Source organism: Camelus ferus, chromosome 23, assembly GCF_009834535.1.
Source record: "Camelus ferus isolate YT-003-E chromosome 23, BCGSAC_Cfer_1.0, whole genome shotgun sequence".
In the NCBI taxonomy this organism is placed as follows: Eukaryota; Metazoa; Chordata; class Mammalia; order Artiodactyla; family Camelidae; genus Camelus; species Camelus ferus.
The window spans coordinates 16,758,347-16,769,310 of record NC_045718.1 but is presented as its reverse complement, the minus strand read 5'-3'; the positions used below and the strand labels follow the sequence as shown (position 1 = coordinate 16,769,310).

At 53.7% G+C, this 10,964-nt stretch overlaps 1 protein-coding gene across 2 annotated transcripts in view; it reads right to left on the bottom strand.

Annotated features, from left to right (window-relative positions):
- Nucleotides 1–1,345: 1,345 nt before the first annotated feature.
- Nucleotides 1,346–10,964, bottom strand: part of RASSF5 (Ras association domain family member 5) — a 69,013-nt gene continuing 59,394 nt past the window's right edge. For both annotated transcript variants that reach the window (XM_032467058.1, XM_006182269.3), the window contains 4 exons: nt 7,532–7,645; nt 5,961–6,258; nt 5,347–5,462; nt 1,346–3,763 (listed from right to left, as the gene is read on the bottom strand). In XM_032467058.1, coding sequence (XP_032322949.1) covers nt 3,611–3,763; nt 5,347–5,462; nt 5,961–6,258; nt 7,532–7,645 — 681 coding nt within the window. In that variant the 3' untranslated portion in view covers nt 1,346–3,610. The remainder of the gene's footprint in view (nt 3,764–5,346; nt 5,463–5,960; nt 6,259–7,531; nt 7,646–10,964) is intronic.

The window sequence follows — 10,964 nt, the reverse complement described above, 5'->3', positions numbered from 1 at the left end:
TTCACTAGTGACTTGCTGTAAGTAAACTCCTTAATTTTATCGGTCTTCTCTCTGTTGGCATGAGCATGCGGAACTGAGAAAGGGATTTCTAGAGATTGACCCCAAACGAGATTCTGTCACAACAGAACCTTTGGACAGAGTTTGATCTGTGGGAGTACAGTGTGCACAGTAGTCATGAAATATGGTCCTCACATGAACACAGATAATGTACTTTATAAACTTCTTTCACGAACATGAAAGTCTTGGAGGGATTGGAGGCTCCTAGAGGTTGTGTTCTTGCCTTGTTAATCCCTGCTAAAGACACCGAGCCGGTCGGTACGTGGTAGGGCTGAGTGGAAAGCAAACATCCACTGTTCACTGTGGTTTGACCCAGAATTCTGCTGTGACACAGTGCTGTCAAGACCTGTGTTTCGAATGGTTTTTCCAGTCACGGTGACACATCTGCATTGACGCATCTTCCCCTTCCTCCTCGTGAATACCACAGGGGCGTGTCCGAAGGCAGGGGAGTTAGGCTGTGCGAGGGACTCTTTTTCCTGTGTGCCAAGCCAAATAATCTATGTGAAGGTCGAATTTATGGCTTTGAACTTAACCCTACACTGTAATCTAGTGAGTTTCAGTGGAAAGCAGAAACTCGTTCATTTCTGGTTTTGGTGAAATTGTCGAAAGATTCACTTCTTGGAGGTCTAGGTGAACAAGTGTTACAGACGTGCCCCGTTCCTGGACACGTTCAAGAATGTCTACTGGGCGGGGTGTTGCTCTGCTGGAGGGAGGTGGGGAGCGGACTGGATGAGCTCTGAGGACCCCCATTCATTGTGCTGTGTGTGATCAATACCGGAAGGCAGGCGAGAGTTTCTTTTTAAGAATTTTTATGTGGTTATTGCCATGATTACTGAGACGTTCCTTTGATGGAAGTCAGAGCTAAAGTGAAAGGACTGTTAGTCATCTAATCTAACCCTCTTCCTCCAGGTGAGATGATCTTAAACTTTCAAAGACTCATTCCTATCTGATTTTTTAAATCATTCCAGAAATAGAAGAGGCATTGCTTAACTCAGTAGCCTGTCCTGGTGTTTAATCACCCGTAGCTCCAGAAAGCCCCTCCTCTTTCCTGAGTAAGTACTCTTTTTGGAGTAAGTCCCCTTTCCTCGCCCACTCTCTGGGGGTACAGCCAGTCACCTGGGCAGCGTCCCCCGGCTCAGGCCTTTGGACAGTTTTCTCAAGATTATTTGAACAGTAGCCTTCATTTCTCCATTTGTTGGCAAAAGGAAAATCTGATTCTGCTAAGAAGTGTGTGCGTTCCTCTGTCCCCCACCCCCAGCTCCCAATTCAAAGATGTCTCCAGTCTGAATCATTTTTACAAGCTTTTATTACTTTTTTTTCTTAAACCCATATAAGAAAGACATTTAAAAAGAAAATATCCTCAGAATACTTACACACTGGCCAACACAACCATAGAAGGCACTGCCAGCAGTCCCGCCCGCCCAGGACGGAGGGGACACTTCCTACATACTACACTTGGACCTCAGCCCGGGTCCTGGTCTAAGTGTGCTTTAGATAAAGTCTCAATTTTCTCATAATTTTCATATTTCATAAACACCCTCATCTCTTTATATACAGCAATATGCCTTTATGTATATATGTACATGACTTCTTTCCTTCTCAAAAATAAAATAGCCGCCCCATCAGAGGGAGGTTCTCAGCAGCATTCACAGCGGTTGCAGCAGGAGCCGTGCGTCCACTAATGTTAAAGACATGCAGCGTGAAGGAGAGGAGACTCTCGCCCACCCCCGTCAATATACAGCGGGGAGAGAGGTTTTTTTTTAAGGGAGGGAAGTGATAAGGCTGAGCAGGAGATGGCAGATAACCAGGGTTTTTATGATGTAAAAAGTATTTTTCAGCTGCCTAGCTTGTGCTGTTCTTGCAGCTCTGAAGACTTAACAGCTTATATGACAAGGGGTCTGCGTTCCTTCTGGGATCAGGGGCAGTGTGGATTCAGCGAGGGTCAGGGAGGGAACTCCTGAGGCTACGCGAAGAAGCGTGGGCTCCAACCAACCCAAGAGGGACTTGGGAAGGCAGAGGACAGCAAAGAAATGGTCTCTCAGAGGCTGGATCGGAAAACCGGCCCTGCTTTGAAAGTCCTGCTCCCTCTGCACTGGGGTGTACCTGCAGTCCTGGCTATTTGCTGCAAGCTCCCTCTGCACTGGAGTGTGTCTGCAGTCCTGGCTGCAACTGTTTGGCTAGTTTAAGCTGAACCTAAACAAGGAGGCAGGACAAATGTAGAGTTGGGAACCTGATCCGCCCTGTCCAGGCGGCTGGACCTCAGGAGGCCTGCGACCCTCGTCCCCCACTTGGAGGGACGGCTCTCCTGGTCCTGTCTCCCACACTGCCGCGGTCCACTTCCTGGCAGGTGCAAGCCAGCAGCAGAGCTTCAAGCAAACGTGCCCTGCTCCTGGTCCCTCTCTGAAAACAAAAAGGCACTGAGGTCAGCGGGAGGCCAGCCCCACGGGCTCACTGAGCACAACGCACGGGCTGGCCATGTTTTGAACACAAAGGACTTCAAGTTGGCTGAGTTGGAGGTTCCCCCCCACTGTAGTCAAGGCAGCTCATCTGGAAGCACCTGGAGATCCTAGAGTCCCAGTGGGAGGAGAGAGGCAGTGCTGGAGGCCAAGGGGGAAACCAAGGCAGCCAGGCCTCCCCGGCTCTCCAGCCGGGGAAGGCTGCAGACAGCTTGGACATGTTTATCTCCAACGCTTTTTGACTTCGACTGCCTGTTTTCTGTACTCAGCAGACATTAAAAATGGTAAATGGCTGGTTTCCCTTTGGTGGAAACACACAAGGATGATGGCAATGTTAAATTCAAGGCTGTAACTTAGAAACAAACAGTTGTCGACAAAGATGTGGCTGAGGACCACACATACACAGATATATACATGCCTTTGGGTTTACATGTGCGACTCTTGGGCGATCAGGGCCAGGGCCAGCTGCAGCTTCTCTGGAAATCTCTCAGGCAACCTCAGCTTTCGGGGTCCTAACCTGAGCATCTGGGGCCAGTGGCTTTATGACCTTCCCTTAAGCATGAACAACGGGCACCTGGGGACAATCGGGGACAGTCCTTTTATGAGCATTATCCTGCTTTCAGGGTTTTAGCTCAGACTTGCTAAAGAAATATGCTACAATTTTTGACTCATAAATAAAGGTACTGTGGATGGCAAACGAGAGAAATTGAAGAAGGAAAGCCAGAGGAAGAACATCTCTCTCTAAAACCTTTTTTTTTTTTGTTCCTTTGCCGGCTGGTGCGAAGGGTTCCAGTTTGGTTATGAGAGAGGCAACTGTGTGGTTTGTGAAAGGCTTGCAGACGGCGGGCGAGAGGACGCAGTGGTTCTTTCACACAAGCACTGCTCCTGGGCCGTGTGCGAAGGGGCGCGGCGTGGCGGCGGGCAGGCCCCAACCCCACACACACATGTTCATCAGAGATTTCATGCCACATCTGGAACTGCTGGGCAGGCACAAATGCACCCACCAGAGGGCTCCTGAGAAAAAGTGTCTGTTGCAAAATAATAATTAATAATACAAATACATCCATGGGCATCAGGAGAAGAGGAGGCCAGACGGGTTAGCCAGGTTTGCCCTGGGACTCTCTTAAGGCCTCCTCCAGTTTCTGCCTAAACTTGTCATACTTCTTTCGCACTTGTTGGATTTTGTCCTGCTCCTCTTTTTCCAGGATTGTTACGAAGTTCTGGAGCTCGGGGATGGAGAAGGCATCCCACTATGAGGGGAGAGAGAGAACAGGAGACAGGTTAGAAGCCGCACGGCCTGGGGGCCCTGCTACCCTCTTCTTCACACACCGTGCACACGGTTTACTGCCGACTAGGCAGATGTGACGAGTAAAGCCTGGGCTTTCCGTGTCATACCAGCAGCAAAATTTCAAATCCTGGCCTCTCACGGCCAAGAGTTCCTAGTCCATGAGCCAGGTTTTAATTTGGACGATCAATAACCTTAAATTTCTCTCTAGCAGCTGAGATCTTAACAGTGATGCTCGGGGCTCTGTTGACCCGCTCCAGCTGTCTGCTTTGGGGTGATCAGGACAGGCTCCCCACATGCTGACCCTCAGGTGGCATTTGGAGGAGAGCTGGACTGGGGAGTCGGGAGGCTGGGCTTCAGCCTGACTCCGCCGTGTGACCTTGAGCACAAAACTCCACCCTCCTCAGCCTGTTTTCTCGTCCTCCATGGAAGTAGGGTACCTGCCTCCCTTGGCTGGCGGAGCAGATAGTAAGTCACCTGCCCGGCTCTGCAGAGCCTGGTGGGCCTGGGCCTGCCCGGTGGCACCTGGCCTCTCTGGACAGAAGGCAAGTCTGACTTGTCTCAGGCTGACCCAGGAGCTGAGGCACCCATGGGGTCAGGCATTTCAACTCCTAAGCTCTTAGAGCGCAAAGGAACTTTAGGGTTATCTGGTTTAATCCTCACATTGGATAAATGAGAACACGGAAGAGCACAGAGGGAGACAGCATAACCACAGTCAGGGCTCAGAGCAGCAAACCCAGAACTAGGACACAAGCCTCTAAACCCCTAGGCCTGGAGCCTTCCTGCGGGGCGGGCAGCGTTCACACGTTCTCAGTGGAATACTTTTCCCAAACAAAACCATCCACACGCTCCGATATATAAAGCAGGTGGACGCAGAGCTGCCTGGTGGAAGCAGGACCCCTGCCCCCCAGATCCCCCAAATCTCCACAGTGACCCCCGAGACTGCTCCCCACACCCTGGCCTCCACTGAACGCCCTGTGACAAACTCTGTGAGACACACCTGCTCGTGGTCACTCCTCTGTGACCCCACCTGCCATGTACCCCAGGCCACAGGGAGCACCAGCCTGGTTCACCCGACTTCACACCACAGACCAGACTCTGGTGAGACCCCCTTGGGGGAGTGAGGTCCATTTTTAAGAACCAGGGAGAGACAAATGGCTCAAAAATACCCGTGCCCAGTGGAGCCCAAGCATGGGACTTGCTGGGCCTCAGGCCATCCGGAAGCCAAAGAACCTGGGCCAGAACACAGGGAGTTTCTCAGTGCCCCTCCACCCTGAGTTTTCAGAAGTAAGGCACATGAAATCCTGTCTTTCCACAGGCCTTGCCAGACACAGGCCCTGACTTGCTCCCCGAGGGTGCCTACCATCCTGCCTTAAACACAGAGCCTCGGCCCCCACCCCGGCTTGACTCCCTTGAGTCATTTTCCTGGTGCGCTGCTGCGCGTGGCCCCCACCTACACTGGGTGGTGAAGGACCATTGCCCCCCTGAGCCCACCCGGTGTGCCCTGCAGCCTGGGTTTGTGCAACAAGTGAAGGGGCCCAGACCCACCTCCACCTCTCCTGTTTCATTCTCCTTTAGCACGAAGCTGAGGACATCCGTGTCGGGCCCGGCGAGTAGGCGCAGGTAGAGGGGGCGGTCAGCCACGGAGAGTTTCTGGAAGAATACTGGAAACCAAGACAGGGGGTTGGGCGCGGGTCTTGGAAAAAGAAGGGCAGGGGCCCAGGATGGGTGGGGACAGAACTGGAGATGCAGAGCTGGGTGTTTCTAACTGAAAGCAGTCATCCTTTTAACCTAATGACATGAACCTGACGAGAATAAACAGGGTAACCACCTTTATCTTTGGCGTCTGCTGGAGTTGGAAGCATGTTTCCATTCACATCATCCCCCAAAAGATTAGCAGGAGTGGTGGGGCGGGGTCTGTCCCATGCACCAGATTAGGAAGTGAGAGCCCAGGGTGTGGTTTCCTGAAGTCACATGTGGAGGGAGGGCACCAAGGGCGGGCAGGACCCACGTGTGGTCCTTCCACAGACCCGATGCCACGTGGGTGGCTGGACTGCGGTTCCAAGAGACGCCCACTCCTCCCGCCCACGTGTGGCAGGGTCTAGCAGGGGAGCACAGAGGTGGGAAGGGGAGTTTCTGGTTGGGAGCTCGCTCTCTCCTACCTTGCCCGTCCTTGTGTATCCGCTTAAAAAGTGCAAACTTCTGGGGATTGTCCACGACCATGAACTTCTTGAGCAGCCCCTGGATGACCTCGCTGACCGTGGTGGTGCTGCTGATGTGCAGCTGCTTGATGGCATCCAGCGGCAGGTAGAAGGATGTCCGCTTGTCCGTGGTGGCTGCCAGGTTCACTTCCTTGATGGCGTCATAGATGGACTGGGGCCGGATCCCGGCCGGCACGGTCACCGGCCGCTGAAGTTTCAAATGCACTTTGATGAAACCCGTGTAGGTGCCGTCTTCACTCTGCCAGGGGTGGGAGGTAGTGTGGGGTCAGGGCGGGTTTGTTCTGCTTAATCCTAGTCTGCACTCTGGGCCACAGACCCAGGTCCCAGGGGCCACAGGGGCTTTTCCTAATGGCAGTGCCACCCTAGTCAGCCCCCTACCTGTCTCGCTGAGTTCCTTCCTGCCTCTGCTCACCTGGGAGTGCTGGAGGGGCAGAGACACTGTTCCCCCACATTGGACCAGCAGAAGGCCCACAGTATCCAGCTGCACGTGGGGCCACTATGGCTTTCCCTCCCAAGAGGCTCAGGCTGCCTGTCCCAAATCCCCCTGCCACCAGATAGGTGCTGATCGCCTTTGGTGAGTCCCCACACCAGGAGGCAGGGCCTGGAGTAGCCTCTCTAATTTGCCCTTCCAAACCACGGAGGAACAGGAAGGCTCTCTAACAAGGTCCTCAGAGAGCCAGCCCACTGGATTTCCTCCTGCATCTCTTTCCAAAACCCAGCAGCCTGCAACACTTAAACCTGGGCCCACCTGCCACTGGATTTCCTGGCGCCTAGTCTGGCTGAGGCCCCAAAGTGCTAGTTGCCGCCAGCCACCAGCAGGGGGCAGGGTTCTCCTACCGTCTGCTCCCCTCCCCACTGAATACCAGCCCTTCCCAACCTGGCACAAAGTTGGTGCCCTCTCCTCTCTGAGATCTAAGGAAGTGTCCCTGGACACAGGCTGTAACTGTGCAGCCACCAAGAAGGGGAGGAGGAGGAACCTCCAGGGCCCTGAGTCACAGCTCCCACAAAAGCTTTGACAAAAGGGCACTGCTATCTCTATTTTACACTTAAGCTCAGAGAGGTTAAGAAAGTTTCCCAAAGCCACAAGTTGAAAAGGGGAAGAGCCAGAGATTGGATCTGGATCTTATTCTAAAGCCCATTCTATTTGCCTAAAGCACGTGGAGGCCCCTGACACCCTGGACTCTCAGCCTCACACAACCTCTGAGGCCTCCAGAGGCCCCAAGAAAGGGGAGGGACCTCCAGCGTGGTCCCAGAATCCAGAGGGAAGCAGGGGAGCCACACTGGATGGGGGTGAGGAGTAGGGGGGTGGAGAAAGGGAGCTGGTGCAGGGAGTAGGGGAGGGGAGTGGGAGGGGAGGGAGTGGGGGAGGGAGGGAGTGGGAGGGGGAAGGGAGGGGAGTGGGGGGAAGGGGAGGGGAGTGGGGGGGGAGGGGAGGGAGTGGGGAGGGAAGGGAGGGGAGGGCCCCCCACCCCGCCCCCCAGGACGGAGAGCGGGGTGGGGCGCGCGCTCACCAGCTTCATGCCCAGGCAGTTGTTCTCCCGGGTGTTGTAGCTGTCGATCTTCTGCTTGATCTCCTGCAGCGTGGGTGGCGGGCACTGCGGCTCCTCTGCGGGTTTACAGACATTCTGGAACAAAGATGTGAAGGTGGGTGTACACTGGTTCTCAGGATGAGAAAGGGAACCGCCACGTCCTCCCAAAGGCCAATCTGACCAAGCGTAAGTGAGCCCCAGCCCCACGTGGTGTAAAGGAATCACGTGGACTCAGGCTGAAAACAATCGAAGGTCAAAGCCCAGCTGGGCCACGGCCTAGCCAGCCACCCCTGGGGAAGTAACTGACATCGCTCTCGGCCTCAGGCTCCTTACCTGTGAAATGGGGCAACACCTATCCCTCAGGCTTGCTGCAAGACCCGTGGGAAAGGGCCTGGCACACAGGCACTGGGTATGACTCTGGCCAAGCAGCAGAGCTATTTTGTTCATGGGGGACTGCTGCGGAAAGATGCATTTAGATGCTAAGGGAGATGCAAAGAAATGTAAGCCAGGGCCCACCTCCTCAGGGAAGTAATGATAGAGCTGGAGAGTCAGGAATAGACACGTGGTCCCAGCATAGGCTGACGGCAACTGACAGCGATTCTCCCAGATCGAGAGGACCAAGGGCACATGGATATCAGTTCAGGCCCCATGTCACTGGTCACAGCGCTTTGCAAATAATAATATACATACACACACACACATACGTACATATACATACACATATACACGTATGTACGTATACATACATATATACACACACATATATATTTATCCAATGAATGCGTGAACTGGTGGGGGCAGGAGGCTGTAGCCTTCTCTGATAATTGAGGGGATGGACCTCTTCTCCTGGGGCAAAGGGACAACCAGCGTCTACTCAGCACTTCGTCTGGGCCAAGTGCTTGGCATGCATTATCTCATTTAATCCCCAGAACCCAAACTGTGAGACAGAGTTTATTACCCACATTTCACAGGTGAGATGACTGAGACTAAGAAGAGTTTGGTAACGTGCCTAAAGCCCTACGCTCAGTCTGTGCAGAACGAAAGGGGACTCCAGGTCCATTCTGCTGTGTTCTTCCCATGGCATCACCATTTATCCTTCTCACAGGTTCCCCTGGTGTCCTCCCCGTCCCCCTCCAGGGAAGGGTCAGGAAGAATGAAGCCAAGGAGATGGAGGGCGATGGCCTTCACCCTGTGGAGAGAGTCCAGGGGACAGTTCTGGGGTTCTAAGCAACTCCACCTGACTGTCAGTTCCCTGGGTTTCTCTTGAGTCCATTTCCACCCGCTGTCCCTGTTTAGTCCTCATGCTGTCCCTGTGCGGCCAGCAGTGCCGGAGCTACAGTTTGGGGAAATAAACAGGTCGGTCAAAGCCCACCAAGAACTTGCCAGGGCTTAGAAGTCTGGTGGACCCAGGGCAGGGCAGGATGGTCCTTTGGCAAATGAGGGAACGGGCCCAGAGGGCAGGAAGACCGTGTTCTCCGGGCTGCCTCTCTGACGGCAGCACCCAGCACAGTCCTGTGGGTGTCTGGTTTGGTTAGGGAATCTCACAGCCACGCAGTCATCACAACACCACCCATCGGAACACGCTGGTCACCCACAGCAGAGCTGCCCGGCCTTCCTACCTCCCTGCACGCCTGCTCGTGGGAAACATGTCACACTCAGCAGGATGCCTTCACTTCCTCCTTCCACTTTCTGATAAGATGCCAGGCTCTGTGACTGCCGAGGGGAGCTAGTGGGGCCTCCCACACCCACCCCTCAGCACAGAGACCAGCTGACATCCTTTTTCCATCACAGCATCTTCCGTTGGCTTGTCTGCTGCCCTCTGTCCTCGTCCTCAAGGATCCTGATCAGAACAGCGCTGGACAGTCACATCCCTTCTCTTACATACCAAGTATGTAATTACAAGACAGAGGCTCAGAGAGGTTAAGAAACATGCCTGTGGTCCCACTGCTAGTAAGCGTCTGTGTGTGGCCTGGAACTAAGTCCACTGAAGTCTGGAGCCCACACTCTTCTCAATTCACCTCGTGGCCACCCTAGGACGGCCGCTCCTGCCACTCTCAGAGTGAATGGTCACTGAAATCCCATGCCGCAGGGCTGGGATGAGCAGCTGTCACCCCAAGGCCTATAATTACATGGCCTGTGAAATGTTCATCCAAGATGTATGTGATCGGTGCGTCAGGCCCAGGGGACCTCAGGGCCTGGGACACTGTGTCACCTGCAAAGATGTTAAGGGGGGACTTCTAACCTCTGGTTGGAGGAGGTGGCCGCCAGGATGCAGGGGCCCCCCTTTTTCTTTGTGGCCACTCAAGTCTCTGGAACAGGGCCCCACTTCCATCAAGGACCACCCAAGGGGAAGCACTCCCCTGGGGCATCTCCTGTCTGCCTGAGCTGAGCAGCAAGTGGTGTAAGCCTCGTTGTGAGAAATATTCCAGGAGCTTCTAGGGTTTTCTCTCCATCATTTAATTATTTTTTATAGATGAATATGAGACAGCTATTAACTCCTAAGGAGCATCAGCCTACTTACTTCAGAGACAGACAGGATGGGGCATAAGTAATGGTAACCAGATACTGGTCTTTCTGACTAGAAGCTCCCAGAGGCAGCAAACACATCTGGTCCCACAGAGATGTACCCAGATGGGTGGGGGCTGGGGGTGGGGTCTCAGGGGGGTCAGGGGATGAAGAATGAGAAGCTCCATTGTGAGGGTCCCTGGGTTAATAAATCAACAGCCAATGAAGATCTCTCATAGTTTCCAAGTGAGCTACGCCCATTTCGCTGTAAGAAAAGGCAGATCGTGCTGGCTTTCAAAGGCCAGGGTTCCAGCCTGGTTTTGAATACAGCAAGAGTCAGAGCTGCCTTAATGGAAGGTTTTTTCTTCCTGTTCTCTTTTCCTTCAGCAGATAACCCATCTGTTCCCCTTCCCACCACAAACCTAGGGAAGTGATGCAAGCGGCCATGGGCACCCTTTGCAGGACTGACGCAGAGACGGCCATCCTGACCTCACCACCCTGTCTGCGAGGGCCAGGAGCTCTTACCCTGGGACAGCAGCACCCCAGGTTGCTGCCCACACCAGATCGGGCAGACAAGATCTGACTTATGGACTGAGTGAATTACCTTCCAAAGCAGGCCAGCCAATTAGCCAGCCAGCGGCAGCCAGGAGAGCTCACTCTCCTTTCCCATCTGAGAGATGGTGGAAAATCTAGACCAGCGGTGCTTCAACTTGGCTGCACATGGACTCATCTGGGGGATCTTTAGAAACACAATGCCTGGGCGCCACCCTGGAGATTCCAATTTAATTGGTCTGGGGCGCAGCCTGGGCATAGGGATTTTTTTAAAAAGACTCCCAGGTGATTCTGGTGTGCAGCAATGTTTGAGAATACCCAGTACAGACCCGTCCCAAGCAATTTCAGACCTCAAAGG